This window comes from Haliotis cracherodii, unplaced genomic scaffold (genome assembly GCF_022045235.1).
Source record: "Haliotis cracherodii isolate W230 unplaced genomic scaffold, xgHalCrac1.p SCAF_42, whole genome shotgun sequence".
Taxonomy (NCBI): domain Eukaryota; kingdom Metazoa; phylum Mollusca; class Gastropoda; order Lepetellida; family Haliotidae; genus Haliotis; species Haliotis cracherodii.
In genome coordinates this window covers 231,621-253,707 of record NW_027266300.1, presented here as the reverse complement: position 1 = coordinate 253,707, position 22,087 = coordinate 231,621, and the positions used below count along the sequence as shown (strand labels likewise).

General features: G+C 45.1%; 2 protein-coding genes and 1 pseudogene across 2 annotated transcripts in view; 1 reads left to right on the top strand and 2 right to left on the bottom strand.

Moving 5' to 3' along the window:
• Window positions 1–1,614: 1,614 nt before the first annotated feature.
• Window positions 1,615–2,373, top strand: LOC139441629 (uncharacterized). The gene has a single exon (XM_071222441.1). It carries the CDS (start codon window positions 1,615–1,617, stop codon window positions 2,371–2,373), a length of 759 nt encoding a protein of 252 aa, XP_071078542.1.
• Window positions 2,374–2,689: 316 nt separating this feature from the next.
• Window positions 2,690–22,087, bottom strand: part of LOC139441616 (uncharacterized) — a 49,996-nt gene continuing 30,598 nt past the window's right edge. Inside the window, exons 11-16 of the mRNA XM_071222427.1 lie at window positions 16,626–16,704; window positions 11,206–11,351; window positions 7,681–7,757; window positions 4,915–4,986; window positions 4,208–4,348; window positions 2,690–3,283 (exon numbers count right to left, since the gene is read on the bottom strand). Of these exons, the coding sequence (XP_071078528.1) occupies window positions 2,690–3,283; window positions 4,208–4,348; window positions 4,915–4,986; window positions 7,681–7,757; window positions 11,206–11,351; window positions 16,626–16,704 (1,109 nt within the window). The remainder of the gene's footprint in view (window positions 3,284–4,207; window positions 4,349–4,914; window positions 4,987–7,680; window positions 7,758–11,205; window positions 11,352–16,625; window positions 16,705–22,087) is intronic.
• Window positions 17,688–21,979, bottom strand: LOC139441620 (uncharacterized; annotated as a pseudogene).

The following is a 22,087-nucleotide window of genomic DNA, read 5'->3' as shown; positions in this document are numbered from 1 at the left end:
TGATAAATAAAATTACATGAGTATTTACAATACAGATTTCACAACTTGCAGAATATATATGCCCCAAATATTTTGCTTTTAAATTCACACATGAAAGACACACATTTATCAATGAAACTAGGATGAATACTCATTCTACCATGACATTGGAAGCTAGTTGAATCAGACTGGTCAATCACAGGCTTGATACCACGTGTTTCAGCTTCATGCAACCACATCCCCCAGGAAGGATGTATCCTTATGCAAGCACCTGTCTTGGAATCACAATCAATAAGTCAGCATCTTGTACTGAAATACTCCACATGAAATGTCACAAAATGAAGACAAGGTTGAGAAACAATTTGACAACACATTATGTACAGCAAATAATGCGGCTGATCTCTCACACTTGAGTTATGCCAGCATCAATAGTGGTGAGAAAAGCTGAATAAAATGTCTTAAACGAAGATTTGTCTGAGCTTGTGGTGTTGTGGAGGTGACTTTCCTAATACTGGAAGGTCATAACAGTGTGAATGATAAAAATATGCCCCAAACCATAAATCACAGTTTACTTAAAGCACACATACACTGCTACATGTACTAGTACTTGAGTCACTCGTCACAGAGCTACACTTGAGTCACTCTTCTCACAGAGCTACACTTGAGTCTCTCTTCTCACAGAGCTACACTTGAGTCTCTCTTCTCACAGAGCTACACTTGAGTCTCTCTTGACACAGCCCTACACTTGAGTCTCTCTTGTCACAGAGCTACACTTCAGTCACTCTTCTCACAGAGCTACATTTGAGTCTCTCTCGTCACAGAGCTACACTTGAGTCTCTCTCGTCAGCTACACTTGAGTCACTCCTGTCACAGAGCTACACTTGAGTTTCTGTTGTCACAGCCCTACACTTGAGTCTCTCTTGTCACAGAGCTACACTTGAGTCACTCTTCTCACAGACCTACACTTGAGTCTCTCTTGTCACAGAGCTACACTTGAGTCACTCTTCTCACAGAGCTACACTTGAGTCTCTTGTCACAGAGCTACATTTGAGTCACTCTTCTCACAGAGCTACAATGGAGTCTCTCTTGTCACAGAGCTACACTTGAGTCCCTCTTCTCACAGTACTACACTTGAGTCACTCTTCTCACAGAGCTACACTGGAGTCTCTCTATCGTCACAGAGCTACACTTGAATCTCTATCGTCACAGAGCTACACTTGTGTCACTCTCTCGTCACAGAGATATACTTGAGTCTCTATCGTCACAGAGCTACATTTGAGTCTCTCTTGTCACAGAGCTACACTTGAGTCTCTCTTGTCAGAGCTACACTCGAGTCTCTCAGCACAGAGCTACACTTCGGTCACTCTGGTCACAGCGCTATACTTGAGTCACTCTGGTCACAGCGCTATACTTGTGTCTCTCTTGTCACAGAGGTATACTTGTGTCTCTCTTGTCACAGAGGTATACTTGTGTCTGTCTTGTCACAATCCTATACTTGAGTCACTCTTCTCACAGTGGCCATAATTGCATCTGCAGTGAGAAAGAAGTAGAGTCATGCTTGTTACCTTCAGGACTGTAACACCAGTGTGTCGGGACACATTATACAAGCATGATGTCGTCTCTGTACCTGTCTATATGTACCTGGTGGTGCCTGTGGATCTAGTGTCTACTTACCTGAAGGTGCCTGTGGATCTAGTGTCTACTCTCCTGAAGGTGCCTGTGGATCTAGTGTCTACTCTCCTGAAGGTGCCTGTGGATCTAGTGTCTACTTACCTGAAGGTGACTGTGGATCTAGTGTCTACTTACCTGAAGGTGCCTGTGGATCTAGTGTCTACTTACCTGAAGGTGCCTGTGGATCTAGTGTCTACTTACCTGAAGGTGCCTGTGGATCTATTGTCTACTTACCTGAAGTTGACTGTGGATCTAGTGTCTACTTACCTGAAGGTGCCTGTGGATCTAGTGTCTACTTACCTGAAGTTGACTGTGGATCTAGTGTCTACTTACCTGAAGGTGCCTGTGGATCTATTGTCTACTTACCTGAAGGTGACTGTGGATCTAGTGTCTACTTACCTGAAGGTGCCTGTGGATCTAGTGTCTACTTACCTGAAGGTGCCTGTGGATCTACTGTCTACTTACCTGAAGGTGCCTGTGGATCTAGTGTCTACTTACCTGATGACTGTGGATCTAGTGTCTACTTACCTGAAGGTGCCTGTGGATCTAGTGTCTACTTACCGGAAGGTGACTGTGGATCTAGTGTCTACTTATCTGAAGGTGCCTGTGGATCTAGTGTCTACTTACCTGAAGGTGCCTGTGGATCTACTGTCTACTTACCTGAAGGTGCCTGTGGATCTAGTGTCTACTTACCTGATGACTGTGGATCTAGTGTCTACTTAACTGAAGGTGCCTGTGGATCTAGTGTCTACTTACATGAAGGTGCCTGTGGATGTACTGTCTATACTTATCTGGTGATGCCTTTGCATCTACTGTCTAGGTGCCTATGAATTTACTATCTACATACCTGGAGGTGCTGTGGTTCTACCTGTCTATATGTACCTGGAGGTGCTGTGGTTCTACCTGTCTATATGTACCTGGAGGTGCTGTGGTTCTACCTGTCTATATGTACCTGGAGGTGCTGTGGTTCTACCTGTCTATATGTACCTGGAGGTGCTGTGGTTCTACCTGTCTATATGTACCTGGAGGTGCTGTGGTTCTACCTGTCTATAAGTACCTGGAGGTGCTGTGGTTCTACCTGTCTATATGTACCTGGAGGTGCCTGTGCTATTGACACCATCAGCTTGCTGGACTTGGACATGACCTTGACCTTGCCATTAGCCCGAGCCCTCTGACAGTTCTTGACCACGCCCACCAGAGAACAGAGCGGATGCTGAGAGGTGTGCGTGTGTTCCACTCTTGCAGTAGCTACATGAGGTTTGCCCATCATGTTACTCCCACTGCTGCTCCTAGGGAAAGATCTCCAGCTCTTTGGAGACTTGGTGTTTGAAACTGTTGAGTGTTCAAGGGAAGCACTCACACCTTTGGATGGCCGTGTACCCAGGGAAAGTTGCCTCCCCAAACAGCTACTTGGCTTGCATGAAACAATTCTCTTTTTCTTCGCTGTCGGACCAACCTGTCGTCCTGTCTTCGTGTTCTGGTGTCTGGCTGAGCCTGGCTTCAACAGGACAGCTTGTTCTGCTTTGGTGTGAGGTTTAGTTGTGGGCTGCATTTCTGTGGGTGATGAAGCTGAAGGCATTACTTCGGCATGGGGCTCCCTGGAGTCAGGAACATCTCCAGGAAGATCAGCAGCCTGTCAACACAGGAATAAATACAACAAATACATACATCTCTGCTGTGTATGAGAATCCCTCGGGTGAGAGGGTCCACTAATGGAGCGCAACGGGGAGTTGGTCAAACGGGTCCTCAGCTGCCCCTTGCAACAATCACAGGTGTAGTGTTTGTGAACACTATAAATAGTTAGGGGTTTTCCTCAGCTCTTGCTAGTTCCCACGGTCAGTCGTTACGTCGGATCTGACGTCATGTATGTTGTATGTAGTCTGCCTACTCTCAGCACACAGGTGGAGATAATCGACACAGTTGTGTCTCACAACAATCACAGGTGGAGACAATCGACAAAGTTGTGTCTCACAACAGTCACAGGGGAAACAATCCACACAGTTGTGTCTCACAACAATCACAGGGAGGAGACAACTCCCCCATTGTGTCTCACACCAATCACAGGGAAGAGACAATCACCCCAAAATGTGTCTCACAACAAAAACAGGGAGGAGACAACTCCCCCATTGTGTTTCACAACAATCACATGGAGGAGACAATCACCCCCATTGTGTCTCACAACAATCACAGGTTGAGACAATCACCCCTATTGTGTCTCACAACAATCACAGGTGGAGACAATCACCCCCATTGTGTCTCACAACAGTCACAGGGAGGAGACAATTGCCCCAATTGTGTCTCACAACAATCACAGATGGAGACAATCACCCCTATTGTGTCTCACAACAATCCCAGGTTGAGACAATCACCCTCATTGTATCTCACAACAATCACAGGTTGAGACAATCACCCCTATTGTGTCTCACAACAATCACAGGTGGAGACAATCACCCCCATTGTGTCTCACAACAATCACAGGTGGAGACAACCACCCTCATTGTATCTCACAACAATCACAGGTGGAGACAATCACCACAGAGAAGATACAGTGAGATACCTTTACATCAGGAATGTCCACTTCAAGACTGCCATCGCTGGCACACACAATCTCGTCACTGTTGACAACATCACCAGAGAGACGTAGAGGAAGCAGTTCGTCTTCGCCAACACTAGGGGGCGCCACTGCCGACAGGTCCACCTGCAAAATGTATCAATCATGTCTGTCTGTATGTACTCGATAAGCTCTTAGACATAAACCTCACGCCATCACTGTGGTCACTGCACAGAATGAGAGTGTGTGAAAGTTGTCAAAACCATCTAGCACCCTTGGGGTTATATAAGCAAAGGTATATAGGGAATGTTCCTGAAATCCTCACAGGAAGAGAAGCACAGGTCACTGGGGACCTATTCTTTCCTTGAATCACCATGACAGACAAGCATGGTATTTTATGGACCTACTTAACCCTTGAACCACCATGAGGGTACAGGGGACCTACTTAACCCTGACTACAGCAGAGAGACACACAAGGGTCATTGACCTCCAGCAGGGAGACACAGGGGTCATTGACCTCCAGCAGGGAGACACACAAGGGTCATTGACCTCCAGCAGGGAGACACACAAGGGTCATTGACCTCCAGCAGGGAGACACACAAGTGTCATTGACCTCCAGCAGGGAGACACACAAGGGTCATTGACCTCCAGCAGGGAGACACACAAGGGTCATTGACCTCCAGCAGGGAGACACACAAGGGTCATTGACCTACCAGCAGCAAGGGTTCGGGGCCACGTCTTGAGTCTGGAGTACTGGTGATGACCGGTCCAGCTGCTGCAGGATTCTGGTCAATAAGATAGAATCATTGATATCACCACGACAGTGAAGTAAATTAAGTAAAAGTCACATTCAAATTATCTTATTGTTACAAACGAAGAAAGTCATAAAGGCATTAAGTTGCCCCAGTAATACTGTTGATGACAATACAGCCTCATTATGGTACAAGAGTCATCAGAAAATTGACATATCCCCCCGGCAGCTGTCTGTAAAATAACCACAAGTAAATGTGCAATTCTGTATGTAATGAGTCAAGAGTTGAATGTTCTTGAAGAAGCATACATTGTTTACCCACAAAAGATCAACCATGGTCGCATCCATATGAAATGGAACGTAAAACAAGTGTGTTTCTGTGGGGTTTCTTTCATGCAAACTAGATGATGCTTGTGCAAAGTTTTGTGGAGAACTATCACACAGTTTCTCAGTTCTGTTCAAGAAATGAACCCCAACCCAAATTGAAAGTCGAATTTGCTTCCGTGGAGACTGAAAACAGAAAAAAAAATTAAATCCTAAAATAGCAAAAGGCACCAGTTCAGTATGTAGTTTAAACGTATGAAAAGTAACATGGAGAAATATTCAACAGTTTTTGAGTTCTGCTTCGGAAATGAACATCACTCACATAGTGAGCCTATGTCCAACATGTTCACATGAAAATTTGAGATGAAAATAATTGAAAAATTGCAAAATAGCAACTTCACCAATTGAGTGATATAAATGCAAAGTTTGATGAAGAAATTTTTTATTACATGCCGAGGGGGATTAAAATATTGAACAGTTTATGAGTTATTCTACGGAAACGAAACCTACCCTCACAGAACCTAAGTCCATGGAAACATAAAAAATGAAAATTTCTGAATAGCAAAAGGCACCAGCTCAGCATGTATCTGACAGACCTGGAAAGTTTCATGAAAAAATATTGAACGGTTTATGAATTATTCTCTGGAAACGGACCCTACCCTCACAGAACCTGAGTCCACCTTGTTGCCATGGAAAAGTAAAAAATAAAAAAAAAATAAAAATTTCTAAATAGCAAAAGGCACCAGTTCAGCATGTACCTGACAGACCTTCACAGTTTCATGAAAACATATTGAACGGTTTATGAGTTATGCTCCAGAAACAAACCCTACCACAGAACCTAAGTCCATCTTGTTGCCATGGAATCGTACAAAAAATAAAAATTCTAAAATTTCTAAATAGCAAAAGGCACAACTTAACCACGTAAGTGTTATATAAATGCAAAGTTTGATGAAGTAATATTAAACAGTTTTCGAATTCTGCTCCGGAAACGATTCAGACGGATGGATGGACAGACGGACATGCCCATAGCTATATCCCCCAGCATTATATGCCGGGGGAATAATAATGGATCTCATCCGGTCTCAACTTCCAACTTTGTTGTTACAAGATGCGTCTGTGTGATCTTGACAAATACTAAACAACACCTGAGAACTATGTTTACCTAATCCACCAAATACCAGTAGCAAAACTATTTGAAATTCCTATGACAACATTTGAACAAGCAGTGAAACCCAGACAGCCAACCTGGTTCTCCTCCATAGTCTACCTGAATCTCCTCCATCTCCTCCAATGCCTACCTGATTCTCCTCCACAGCCTACCTGGTTCTCCTCCATCTCCTTAACGACCTACCAGATTCTCCTCCATCTCCTCCAATGCCTACCTGATTCTCCTCCATTTCCTTCACAGCCTCCCTGATTCTCCTCCATTTCCTTCACTGCCCACCTGGTTCTCCTCCATTTCCTTCACAGCCTACCTGATTCTCCTCCATTTCCTTCACGCCTACCTGGTTCTCCTCCATCTCCTTCACAGCCTACCTGGTTCTCCTCCATAGCCTACCTGGTTCTTCTTCATCTCCTTCACAGCCTACCTGGTTCTCCTCCATAGCCTACCTGGTTCTCTTCCATCTCCTTCACAGCCTACCTGGTTCTCCTCCATAGCCTACCTGGTTCTTCTTCATCTCCACAGCCTACCTGGTTCTCCTCCATCTCCTTTGCAGCCTATCTGGATCTCCTCCATCTCCTTCACAGCCTACCTGGTTCTCCTCCATAGCCTACCTGGTTCTCCTCCATAGCCTACCTGGTTCTTCTTCATCTCCACAGCCTACCTGGTTCTCCTCCATAGCCTACCTGGTTCTCTTCCATCTCCTTCACAGCCTACCTGGTTCTCCTCCATAGCCTACCTGGTTCTTCTTCATCTCCACAGCCTACCTGGTTCTCCTCCATCTCCTTTGCAGCCTACCTGGATCTCCTCTATCTCCTTCACAGCCTACCTGGTTCTCCTCCATCTCCTTCACAGCCTACCTGGTTCTCCTCCATCTCCTTCGCAGCCTACCTGGTTCTCCTCCATCTCCTCTGCAGCCTACCTGGTTCTCCTCCATTTCCTTCACAGCCTACCTGGTTCTTCTCCATAGCCTACCTGGTTCTTCTTCATCACCACAGCCTCCCTGGATCTCCTCCATCTCCTTCACAGCCTACCTGGATCTCCTCCATCTCCTTCATAGCCTACCTGGTTTTCCTCCATCTCCTTCACAGCCTACCTGGTTCTCCTCCATCTCCTTCACAGCCTACCTGGTTCTCCTCCATAGCCTACCTGGTTCTCCTCCATCTCCTTCACAGCCTACCTGGATCTCCTCCATCTCCTTCACAGCCTACCTGTTTTTTCTCCATCTCCTTCACAGCTTACCTGGTTATTCTCCATCTCCTTCACAGCCTCCTGTTCCACTGCGCGGAAGTCACATGTTGGACCCCTGCTGACCAGCTCTACAACAACAGCTCACCTTTAATCTCATAGCATCAACCTCAAGATGAAGATGGATAATTAGCTCTTCTAAAACCACACAACCAGAGACATATGTCACATCTAACAGTGACAGTAGAGCCAGTGACTTGTTATGTCATAGCAGATATTTATTGCACCTACATTTGTTTCTACACTTGAAGATATCTACTTCACCTGTTTCTACACTTGTAGATATCTACTTCACCAGTTTCTACACAAGTAGGTAACTACTTCACCTGTTTCTACACTTGTAGATATCTATTTCACCTGTTACTTCACAAGGAGATATCTACTTCACCTGTTTCTACACTTGTAGATATCTACTTCACCAGTTTCTACACAAGTAGATAACTACTTCACATGTTTCTACACTTGTAGATATCTATTTCACCGGTTACTTCACAAGGAGATATCTACTTCACCTGTTTCTACACTTGTAGATATCTACTTCACCAGTTTCTACACAAGTAGATATCTACTTCACCAGTTTCTACACAAGAAGATATCTACTTCACCTGTTTCTACACTTGTAGATATCTACTTCACCAGTTTCTACACAAGTAGATAACTACTTCACATGTTTCTACACTTGTAGATATCTATTTCACCGGTTACTTCACAAGGAGATATCTACTTCACCTGTTTCTACACTTGTAGATATCTACTTCACCAGTTTCTACACAAGTAGATATCTACTTCACCAGTTTCTACACAAGAAGATATCTACTTCACCTGTTTCTACACTTGTAGATATCTACCTCACCAGTTTCTACACAAGTAGATAACTACTTCACCTGTTTCTACACTTGTAGATATCTATTTCACCGGTTACTTCACAAGGAGATATCTACTTCACCTGTTTCTACACTTGTAGATATCTACTTCACCTGTTTCTACACAAGTAGATAACTACTTCACCTGTTTCTACACTTGTAGATATCTATTTCACCGGTTACTTCACACGGAGATATCTACTTCACCTGTTTCTACACTTGTAGATATCTACTTCACCAGTTTCTACACAAGAACATATCTACTTCACCTGTTTCTACACTTGTAGATATCTACTTCACCAGTTTCTACACAAGTAGATGTCTACTTCACCTGTTTCTACACTTCTAGATATCTATTTCACCGGTTACTTTACAAGGAGATATATATTTCACCGGTTACTTCACAGGGAGATATCTATTTCACCTGTTCCTTCACTAGAAGATGTCTATTTCAACTGTTTCTTCACTAGTAGAGATCTATTTAACCTGTTTCTACACTTGTAGATAACTACTTCACCTGTTTCTACACTTGTAGATATCTATTTCACCGGTTACTTCACAAGGAGATATCTACTTCACCTGTTTCTACACTTGTAGATATCTACTTCACCTGTTTCTTCACTAGTAGATATCTATTTCTCCTGTTTCTTCACTAGTAGATATCTATTTCTCCTGTTTCTACACTAGTAGATATCTATTTCTCCTGATTCTTCACTAGTAGATATCTATTGAACCTGTTTCTTCACTAGTAGATATCTATTGAACCTGTTTCTTCTCTAGAAGATATCTATTTCTCCTGTTTCTTCACTAGTAGATATCTATTGCACCTATTTCTACACCAGTAGATATCTATTTCACCTGTTTCTACACTTGTAGATATCTATTTCTCCTGTTTCTTCACTAGTAGATATCTATTGCACCTATTTCTACACCAGTAGATATCTATTTCACCTGTTTCTACACTTGTAGATATCTATTTCTCCTGTTTCTTCACTAGTAGATATCTATTTCTCCTGTTTCTTCACTAGTAGATATCTATTTCTCCTGTTTCTACACTAGTAGATATCTATTTCTCCTGATTCTTCACTAGTAGATATCTATTGAACCTGTTTCTTCACTAGTAGATATCTATTGAACCTGTTTCTACACAAGTAGATAACTACTTCACCTGTTTCTACACTTGTAGATATCTATTTCACCAGTTACTTCACAAGGAGATATCTACTTCACCAGTTTCTACACAAGAACATATCTACTTCACCTGTTTCTACACTTGTAGATATCTACTTCACCAGTTTCTACACAAGTAGATGTCTACTTCACCTGTTTCTACACTTCTAGATATCTATTTCACCTGTTACTTTACAAGGAGATATCTATTTCACCGGTTACTTCACAGGGAGATATCTATTTCACCTGTTCCTACACTAGTAGATATCTATTTCTCCTGATTCTTCACTAGTAGATATCTATTGAACCTGTTTCTTCACTAGTAGATATCTATTGAACCTGTTTCTTCACTAGTAGATATCTATTTCTCCTGTTTCTTCACTAGTAGATATCTATTGCACCTGTTTCTACACTTGTAGATGTCTATTTCTCAAATTTCTTCACTAGTAGATATCTACTGCACCTGTTTCTACACTAGTAGATATCTATTTCACCTGTTTCTACACTTGTAGATATCTATTTCACCAGTTACTTCACAAGGAGATATCTACTTCACCAGTTTCTACACAAGAACATATCTACTTCACCTGTTTCTACACTTGTAGATATCTACTTCACCAGTTTCTACACAAGTAGATGTCTACTTCACCTGTTTCTACACTTCTAGATATCTATTTCACCTGTTACTTTACAAGGAGATATCTATTTCACCGGTTACTTCACAGGGAGATATCTATTTCACCTGTTCCTACACTAGTAGATATCTATTTCTCCTGATTCTTCACTAGTAGATATCTATTGAACCTGTTTCTTCACTAGTAGATATCTATTGAACCTGTTTCTTCACTAGTAGATATCTATTGAACCTGTTTCTTCTCTAGAAGATATCTATTTCTCCTGTTTCTTCACTAGTAGATATCTATTGCACCTGTTTCTACACTTGTAGATGTCTATTTCTCAAATTTCTTCACTAGTAGATATCTACTGCACCTGTTTCTACACTAGTAGATATCTATTTCACCTGTTTCTACACTCATAAATATCTATTGCACCTGTTTCTACCCTTGAAGATATCTGTTTCTCCTATTTCTACACTAGTAGATATCTATTTCACCTATTTCTACACTAGTAGATATCTATTTCACCTGTTTCTACACCAGTAGATATCTATTTCACCTGTTTCTACACTCACTGATATCTATTGCACCTGTTTCTACCCTTGAAGATATCTGTTTCTCCTATTTCTACACTAGTAGATATCTATTTCACCTGTTTCTTCACTAGTAGATATCTATTTCACCTATTTCTACACTAGTAGATATCTATTTCACCTGTTTCTACACCAGTAGATATCTATTTCACTTATTTCTACACCAGTAGATATCTATTTCACCTGTTTCTACACCAGTAGATATCTATTTCACTTATTTCTACACCAGTAGATATCTATTTCACCTATTTCTACACCAGTAGATATCTATTTCACCTGTTTCTGCTTGGATGGATGACAAATCTGGAGTCAGGCTGTGGTTGTTGATCTCTGATACGAACAGAGCTGTGGATGTTTTAGGGTCCATTTTGCCCTTCCGATTGCTGCCGACATGTCGCTGCTTCTTGGGGAGAGCACATACACTGCAACAGTCCACAGTGAGTGAGTGAGAGAGTGAGTTGATGGAAGATGGAAGGTGATGGAAATACTCATGACTTTTGTTATTGGGAGATTTCAACCTTCATATCAATAATTCCACTCTTCTGACGCCCAGCACTTCAGTTAACTCTTAAACAGTTCAAATTTACAAATTTTAAACATATCCTTATCACTATGCATTTATCCCATGGTTGGACGGAGGGGCGCAAACACCCTAGCCTATAGAGATGACAACCGTGAGATATACACAAGGAACCTAGTGCTAAACAGCGATACACATACAGAAGCTATCACACTACCTATGTTCCCACACTCCATTACTAAATAACAGAGACATAAATAGAACTCCTAGAAATTTCAAACAACTAATGGGCACCACTTCAGGACTTGGTTAATATGTTACAACTTCATGAAATAATATTGAACAGTTTTTGAGTTATGGTCCGGAAACCAAGCTTACCCCCATTCAGAGTCTATGTTCAAGTTATCTCCATGGAAACGAGAAAAAATAAAAATGTCAAAAATCTCTAAATAGCAAAAGGCACCACTTCAGTGCTGGGTTAATGTGTATACAAAGTTTCGCGAAAAAATATTAAACGGTTTCTGAGTTATGGTCAGGAAACAAAGCTTACCCCCATTCACAGCCTATGTTCAACTTATCTCCATGGAAACGAGAAAAAATAAAAATGTCAAAAATCTCTAAATAGCAAAAGGCACCACTTCAGTGCTGGGTTAATGTGTATACAAAGTTTCGCGAAAAAATATTAAACGGTTTCTGAGTTATGGTCAGGAAACAAAGCTTACCCCCATTCAGAGTCTATGTTCAAGTTATCTCCATGGAAACGAGAAAAAATAAAAATGTCAAAAATCTCTAAATAGCAAAAGGCACCACTTCAGTGCTGGGTTAATGTGTATACAAAGTTTCGCGAAAAAATATTAAACGGTTTCCGAGTTATGGTCAGGAAACCAAGCTTACCCCCATTCAGAGTCTATGTTCAAGTTATCTCCATGGAAACGAGAAAAAATAAAAATGTCAAAAATCTCTAAATAGCAAAAGGCACCACTTCAGTGCTGGGTTAATGTGTATACAAAATTTCGCGAAAAAATATTAAACGGTTTCTGAGTTATGGTCCGGAAACCAAGCTTACCCCCATTCAGAGTCTATGTTCAAGTTATCTCCATGGAAACGAGAAAAAATAAAAATGTCAAAAATCTCTAAATAGCAAAAGGCACCACTTCAGTGCTGGGTTAATGTGTATACAAAGTTTCGCGAAAAAATATTAAACGGTTTCTGAGTTATGGTCCGGAAACGGTGGGAACGCCGACGCCGACGCCGACGGGAACCATGCCAAAAACAATATGTCTCCCTCCATTCTGGGGGAGACATAATAAACACAGGTGTTAATCTGTACTATTGTGACACTGTAAACATTTTACAATAACAAACAAAGTTATCGAACGTTTGTCTCCTATCTCGTTTTCTTTATTCCCGCCATTCGTCCATCTTTTTACATCACCAGAAGTACTTCCGCTTCCACTTATCAAAACCTGACGATCATCCGGAATATCCGGGATAGTGACAAAATCAAATAGTTAACAACAGGAGTGACAATTCCAATATTCATTCTGTATACGAAGTACTGGGCTGCTGGAGTAGGTTGTCTATCTGCGCTGATGTGAAGCCTTCAAATGTTGTGCCAGCACCAAGGGACCAAACTGTCAGAGGCCCTGCAAATCAGTGATAGAGATATCACAAAGATTGTGGGAAGCGAAGACGGTATTGGAATTCCAAAAACCAATCCTCCATAATAGCGTACAGGGTTTCAATTGCTGTGCAAGGCTATGGTAGAGGCGACTGCTCTACTGGTAGTCACCGGAGGAGGCAATCCAGCGAAGGTGTTGGCCCGAAGGATTGTCGAGCAAAGCCAAAAGTGGTATGGGAGACTCTTATGGGTATGTCGAAGAGGTAGACCGGGAAGATACGGAGAGTTCTAACCGGGCATAAGGAGATGTCTTCATGATCATCTGGGCTCAGGATGGCCGCCAACGACGGGATGGTAAACAAACCATCTGGCCGTCCCAGCGAAGCCTCAGAAAGATCTTTTCATTCTGTATTTGCTCAACCTGGATCCTGTTAACATCAAGAGCATGAATCTCACTTACTCACTCAGCAGGGTTCAAGGGCCAGGAGACAAAACATCTTGAGGGTGATCAACCCGAAGTTCACACTCTGTAGAAGGTCAAATGGCAGAGGATGACGTTAAGATCCCAAGTGGATGGCCGGAATGGAGATGACTGGTCAGTCAACTTGCAGAACCCAATGAGTGACTGTAGCTCAGAAACCATGGAGATCTTAGACCCGGTTCTAATGGCAATGACGGAATTGATCGCAGCAAGATAAGTAGCCAAAGTGGAGCTCTTAAGCTCACCTGTTGAGGAGAAGCAGTGGTTGGGTTGGTGATGTCACGAGCACGGCAGTAAGCTTTGAACACTTTTCATTTATGGTTGTATCAGGCCTTTTCAGAGGTAGGGTGAGCCTTAGTGATGGTCTTGGCTACTCTCTTCAAATACTCTTTGGCAACAAGTGACTTTAGGATATGAGCCATACGTAAAGATGTACGGTTTCAGGCGATGGATGTAGTATGTGGGAGTGAGGCGAGAGGAGAAGATTGTCCGGCTGTGGAAGATGGTGGAACTTTCCTTCTGTAACCTTTGCCAGCATTGTGAACCAACACTGAGTTGGCCAGTAGGGCGCAATTAAAAGCAGTCAAAGTTGGTTGGTGGATGCCACCTTTTGAATGATCAGAGGTAGAAGGCCAGTTGGGGGGAAAGGAGTAAGCAAGAGGGTAAAGTAAAGTAAAGTTGGCAAATCCACAGAAAAATCATCGGTTGGCGATTCCATTCTGTTGGTGATGGTTGGTCTGGTCGGAATAGGTCGGCTTTAGTAATCCCATATATGATATACAACGGACAAATGTATCAGAGAAGGTAATTTTTAATCATTAATGTCCAAAGAAGGATTTTAATTAACAGTGGTAACCATAATTTGTTCCAAGCACCTACGGTATTCGGTAATAACATCAACCGTTTAAATCATAAGTCCAAAGCACGAGAATCTGATGGCACACAAGTTTAGTAGCGTCTATGGCCACCATGTACATTGACAACTGCCACACAACGCCTCCGCATGGACCTTGTGATGCTTGTGAACACATGATTGGGAAGACGCCGCCATTGTTGCTGCAAAATGGTGCCAAGATCTTGCAAATTCTGTGGTTGGTTCTGGAGAGTGAGCATCCCAGACGTGTTCGATGGGATTGAGGTCAGGAGACCTTGACGGCCAGTCCATGATGTTGACTCCAGCATTCTGAAGGAAATTCCTTGTCAAAATTGTTGTGTGGGGTCTGGCATTGTCATGTTGGAAGATCAAACCGGGTCCATGTGCTACCATAAAAGGTAGAAGTTCTGGTGTCAGTACCTGGTCGCGGTAAGCAGCAGCGTTGAGGTTGCCACGGATGACAAGAAGCCTGGAACGTGCATTGCCACAGAAAGCACCCCACACCATGACACTTCCGCCTCGAAATCTGTCAACTTCCTGTACACAACACTGGGCGTAACGTTCATGACAGCGCCTCCACACCCTCGCCCTACATCAGCAAATCGAAGATTAAATCGGGATTCATCACTGAAGATGACTTGATTCCAAATCCTCTGCGTACATCGTAAGTGTCGCTGTGCCCACAATTGACGTTGACGTCTGTGTAATTGAGTCAGAATCGTCCCACAGTATGGCCGTCGTGCTTGAAGGTGAGCAGTTCTCAGACAGTTTTGAACGGTTTGCGCACTCAGTCTACCCCTAAATAGTTCATTTCTGGTTGATGTAGCCGTCAAAAATCAGTTACAGAGGTGACGTAAGACAAACTGCATGTGACGTCACACGTGGTCGATCTGGCTGAGGGCGATCAGTGGTGGTACCCGTTTGCTGTAGATGCATCTGTAAATCATAAACAGTCCATCGACTACAAACCATCGTCCTTGCGACTTCAGCTACGAACGTTCCCGTCTGCAACATGCCGATGGCACGTTCACGTTGCACATTTGAAAGGCGTGGCATGACAAATGGCCGTAAAGACTTTTGTCTTCTTGTGTTTTTTTTATTTGTTAATGACTGCTAACAAGTATGGCTGAAAACACGTGCGGTATTATGGCCATGTGACCAGTTGCACGTGTAAAACCACCTTGCCACTATAGTGCTGTGCACATGATTTTGATCGATTCACCTGCACAAATACGGGTGTTATCTGAAGAAAAAATACGAGACCATTACTGTTTAAATACACAATAAGGGCCCACAATGATAACTGGTCAAAATGTTAGAATTTAAGGATTGTGAAGTTTTTAATTTGGTTCAGTATAGATGATGGAAGTGAGCTTCCAAGGGTTGAGGTGTTGGGTTGGGGTAAATGGACGCAAAGAGACTCCAGCGCATATTTTCGACATCTCCAGCCTCCACTGAAGATGCTGACGCAGTGAGATTGGTCGGGAGATTGAGACCCAGCAATTGTCACCTTGGAAGTAGGGTTTCAGGAAGGAGACAGAATGCCAGTTGGAGGACCAGTAACCACGTTGTCCTTGATGACCATGACCTCAGCCATGAAAAGAACTGGTTTTAGATCCACAGAGGTCCCACTGTGAAGGGATGAATGACGATGAATGCTCCCATTTTTTATTGGTCCTCCTGGTGCTGTTTCAGAAGCTAAATGCTGTGTGACTTACCGATTCCTGTTGGCAAACAGGTACCAGGTAGTGAGTTGGGTTTTTAACGCCGCTTTTAACATTATTCCAGTTATATCACGGCGTGTCAGTTTAATGTGGGAGGAAAGTCCAAAGTGATGCTGGACTCAGACGTTTACCACTTCGGTCAAACCCATGAGCACGGGTATGGTGCTGACAAACCTAGAAACATAATCGTTGCGAACCGGGATTCGAACCCACAATCATAGGTTTCTGGCGTGCCCAAGGGACGCAACTCTGCCCAGCGAATCGCGGTGCCTTATACGACTGGGACACCCGTGCCCCCAAAGAAGAAGGAAGGAATGCATAGTGTGAGCTGGTATAAGTTTAAAAATTGGAAAGCTTGGTCTCTGCAAATATCTCTTTGAAACAAGAGTAACTATTAACATATTTATTTGATTTTGGGGGTCGACAGATAACTGTCACTGTAGTTTCTACTATTTCCATAGAATCTTGGTACCTACTTTTCCTTGTTTGGAGAATTACGTTTCCAAAGCTTCACAGGGGTTGCCTCTGCAGACCTTCTCCTCTCAGCTGCCTCTGCTGGGGAAACACGAAAGCATGGGAACATGGAAACATGGGAACTTGGAAACACAGAAACTTGTAGAATTTTCCTATTCAGAATATTCTTTAAGTAATATGTTACCACTGTTATACCGTGGCTGTTGTCTCCCACAACTGCTGCTATAGCGAAATCTACCACAGAGATCTCAATTACCTCATGCAGCACGTGCGTAGCCACCTAGCTGCCATGTGACACCCTTCACTCTTGTCTCTTGCGAGAGCAAGTGCTCAGGGGACGGACGGGGCGGCAGCAGCCCAGTGGTAACGTATTACTTATAGAATATTCCGAATAGGAAAATTCTACAAATTACATTAAGTAATACGTTACCACTGTTATACCGAGGCTGACTACCACAGTAGGCGGTGGGGAGCACCTACAACCCGAATCCTGACTGCTAGCGTTCCTTCCGACTAGCGGAAGTAAACACCAAGGCGGAAGCACACGATGCGCATGCACCTAGCTAGGCGTTACCCTATCGGAATACCAAAGCACTGTAAAGCGCATACCGTAAGGCTCAATCGTTATTGCCAAAACGATTTGGTGACTCCAAACGGCCCCACTGGATAGGTATTTCATCGCCGTAGCAGATGAGAACACAGAATCCGTGTGAGCTAAATCTTAGATCAGGTTAAACAGTCGAAAAGAGGGAAATTAATTTCATTCAGACTGTATATCCCCGAGCAAGCCTACTTAAAGTATGTAATAGGCGCGTGACCTAATTCCAGTATTCGTAAGCATGTATCACAAGGTTGGAATACACGACAGACAATTAAATGCATAATTGTCAAAATACAAATAAGGACAAAACACACAAAAAGCCGCTTCACCTGTGGTGTGAGTGCGCTCGTTTGCAGGACCCCCACTCCTGTACCCATGGCGTGGGAACATTGCAGACGACCCAGATTGACCACCGTGCAAGGACTGACGACTGCAGAGTTTGGAATTGCGCTGGACACACCCCCTAGATGACCGCTTGTGCCGCGATCAGCGGCCCAAGACGGTGCACCCCCTCCACGTCTTCATCAGAAACCTTTCTGAGGTAATGATTGGCAAAAACCGAGTCAGAACGCCAGTAACAACCTCGTAATATTCTGTGAACAGAGATATTTGAGTGTAAGGCAAATGTTGCCGCTAGCGCCCTGATCTCGTGCCGGTTTGACCCCGCTACCGGTAACCCCCGAGACCGGTATGCCAGATTGATGACAGAACGAAGCCACAACGCAATCGAGTTGCGAGTTATGTCAACCGTGCGATTAGGTTTACACGATATGAACAGACGGTCACGGTCACGCCCTTGTCTACGTTCATTCGAAGCCTTCAGATAATACTCAAGGGCCCTAACCGGACACACCGCTCAGTATCAGCAGGATGTAAGATTTCTTTGAGTGATCTTACAGTGAATTCTCTCTCCGTCTGCCCGATTCTCTGATTCTTGGCGACGAAACCCATGAGCAGGCCCAGGCGGACTGTCCTTCGTCACCCCTATTGAATCATACCTTGGCGACATCGAGTGCATAAATTTCGGATACACGTGCCGCCGTGGCAAAGGAGAGGAGAAATGCTGTTTTCCAAGTCACATGCCAGAACGAAGCACTATGCAAGGGTTCATACAGAGCTTCCGTAAGTGATTGCAACACTAGGGAAAGATCCCAGGCCGGTGCCCGAAGGCGGCCCTTCTTAAGATTGTGCTGTTTGAAGCCCTTGATAATACCCCGTATCACCGGCTCTTTGGAGAGACTGGTACCCATAGTAACGTCCCGTACTGTAGCAACGGACAAGACATAGTTGGCAATGGAACCCCCGGAGAGTTTCCGGGTCTCTCGCAAGTGAGACATGAAACGAGCAATGTCCTGCACAGATACCTTATCTGGCGAATGAATGTGATGTTTACAACACCACTTCGTGAAAATAACCCAACGTGCATTATACACCTTCTGGGTAGAATCACGATGCATACTAACGTATGCCCGAGACGCCCGACGAGAAAAACCTTTACTCCTCAGACGCTCGGTGACAACATCCATGCGTGCAGATTGAACTGCCCTGCGTTTGGATGAAGCTGGCCATGAGGGTGGATCAAGAGATCAGGTCTCACAGGCAGTGGAAGTGGCGACTGCGTGACCTGGGTCAGCAAGTCTGGGTACCACGATCTGTTCGGCCACATGGGCGCGATCAGTAACATTCGACAGCGAACTCCTTGGAGCCGGCTTAGAATGTGTGGTATCAACGCTGTCGGCGGGTAAGCATAAGCGTCCAAGCCCGTCCAGTCTAACGCGAGAGCATCGTGATCGATGGCCCTCGGGTCCGGGACTGGTGATACAAACAACAGGAGATGATTGTTGAACCGTGTTGGGAACAGGTCGACCATCGGACGACCCAAACGTTCGCACAGCCACTGAAACACTACTGGGTTCAGCATCCACTCTGTGGGGTTCGGATCCCCGAGGCCTTGATAGAGCGTCGGCCAGTACGTTCCGCACACCTCGGATGTGACGAGCCCGTATCTGGCACGGGACACTGTCCACCAGAGCGTAAAACTTGAATGTGTGAGTGAGTAGCGAGTGACTGTGGGTTCCCCCCAGTGTGTTCACAAAGGACACTACCGTCATATTGTCGGTCGCCAGCATGAGCCGGGCGTCAACGAGACGATGCTTCCAGTGATTGACTGCGTTGATCACTGCCTTGAACTCGAGACGTTTGATGTGAAGACCTAGGTCGTCAACGCACCACAGCCCCGAGCTCACCTCCCCCTCTAGATGGGCACCCCAGCCCACTAGAGAGGCGTCTGTATACAGGTTCAACGTGGCCCGGTAGGGGTAGGGCCGCATAGAGACTCCTGATAAGACATTGTAAGGGACCGTCCACCACTCCAGATGCGGTCGGAGCCAATCCGGGAGGGCGACAGTGTTCACCTCCTGTGCTAACAACTGGATTAAAAAACGTTGCAGCGGGCGGAGTTGGAGACGACCCCGTTCGGTGCAGTCCTGGGCTGACACAAGTAACCCTAACAGCTGTTCCCAAAAGTGAACAGTCTAATGCACCGCTAAGACTTTGGCAATCATCGCCTGAATCTTGTGCCACCGGTCTAGGGGGACAAAGAGGCGATGGGTCACCGTGTTGAACCGACCTCCGATGAACTGCAAGTTCTGAGAGGGGGTTAACTCGCTCTTGGGGAGATTGACAATCCACCCCAATTGCTCCAAGAGCCGACGTGCGAAATCGAGCTGCCGAGACAGCGTGTCCGTCATTCGATTTGCTACTAGCGAGTCGTCCAGGTACGCAAAGTACCGGACACCCCTCCAGTGGAGGAACCCCACTATGGGGGTGGTTAACCGGGTGAACAGCCAGGGAGCAGATGAAAGACCAAATGGGAGTACAACCCACTCGTAGTGCCTGCCTTGAAAGACAAACCTGAGATACTTGTGATGATCCGAGTGAATCGGAACATGCAGATAAGCATCCTTCAGGTCGATCGAAGCGAGCCAGTCGGTCGGCATGATCAGAGCTTTCAGGTCCGCCAAGCTCAACATTCTGAACTTGGGCGGCTTGTGCAGGTAGAACCCGTTGAACGATTTCAAGTTGTGAATCATTCTGAGTTCGGCACTGTCCTTCTTGGGAACGAGAAATATCCTGGAGTAAAGCCCCGTTGTTATTTCTGGTAGAGCTAACTCCCGAACTGCCCTCTGGCATCGGCGAGGATGGGAAGATCGGTTTCCGAATAGAAACCTGCCGACGGGGCAACGGTGAGCGGCGGATTCGCTTTGAGATCGAGCCGATAGCCGTACCGAATCGTGTTGACCACCCACGGGTCGTCGAACACTTGTTCCCAATTCTCCCAGTAAGTCTGGAGTCTGGCTCTCACTGGGGAAGGAGAGGGGGGCCTGACAGGCTGCGGCAGGCGCAACTGTCCAGGGCCAAGTGACTCGGGTTCGCCTACGGGCCAACCGAAGTTGGTGCTGTCGGCATATGAACCCCTCCAATGAGAGTCACCTGGAGGGGCCCTTGCTGTCCTTAGACGACTTGGGCTTCCCCAAGTACCCCTTCTTCCCGCGAAAGGGCTGCTGATGGCCCTTACCGGAGCCCTCAGGGCGGGGGTTCTTCCCGGAGGAAGAAGAACCAGACGCCTTAGGCCTGCCGGCCGCAGCATCCTGGGGCGCACTCCGCTTAGGAGCGGCACCCAGGTGCCTACTGGGTGCCTATGCAAGGACCCCACAAGATCCAGTGTGTGCCGAGAGGCCTCGGCAGACACAGCGGCCTGTTGTTCTTTCAGAACCCCAGGGATCTTGTTATTAAACAGGGTCCGAGCAGACCAAGGCTGCGAAAGGAGCACCTCCTGATTAGCAACGTCCAACCCTGAGGCAACCAGATACGACTGGCGCCGGAGAAAATGGTACGTGTCGGAAATAAAGGCAGAAGCCCCGGCAACGTACTCCAGGGAAGCATTTAAACCGAGCAGGCAGTTATAAAGGCGCTGGTCTCGGTCCGTCGGAGAACCTTCGACCAGACTGGCCGCTGCAGCCAGGTATGTGTCTCCGTGAGACATTGCCAGCATGGAGTGTCGAGCGAGGGTGTCCAGCTGGTGCAAGGTACCTTGTGGTACCGTGGCAGCCGGTGGGGCACGGACACCCAAACGCTCAACATGGGCTTCCGCGGTAGGACCAGCCTCGGGAAAGGCAAGGTCATGCACCGGGAAGGGCCCTTTTCTCCACGACAGAGGAGGTAACGGGAGACCCCGACGGGAGGCAGCCGCGAAGGACTTCTCCAGGGAAGGCTTAATCCCGCGCAGCAAGGTTGATGTAGGGAAAGCCTTTTGTTTGATTTCTTTCTATGAACAAAGAGCAAAACATGGTTACAACGAACGCACCACAATGATTCACAAACGAGCATTATCACAAGAAAATAAACGATCAATGTGAACATATAACATACACATATAACATATAGAGATATAAGTGATGTTAACCCCCAAACATACAAGAACAGGGGAAACATAAAACACAACGTGCATACGCGAACCCCGCAAGTATAGAGAAAAAAGGGCAGGAAAAATTCCCTGTCTGGCGGGAAAATTATATCCAAGCGTAGCTACCGCAACGCCCCATAAAAGCACAGTTTATTAGAGAATAAACTACAATAAATATCACCGAATATTCGAGGAACGCTTCAGCAGAGGATACACGTCTTGCTAACGCAAGAGAAGGAGACGAGTGAAAGGTGTCACATGGCAGCTAGGTGGCTACGCACGTGCTGCATGAGGTAATTGAGATCTCTGTGGTAGATTTCGCTATAGCAGCAGTTGTGGGAGACAACAAACTCGGTATAACAGTGGTAACGTATTACTTAATGTAATATGGAAACACA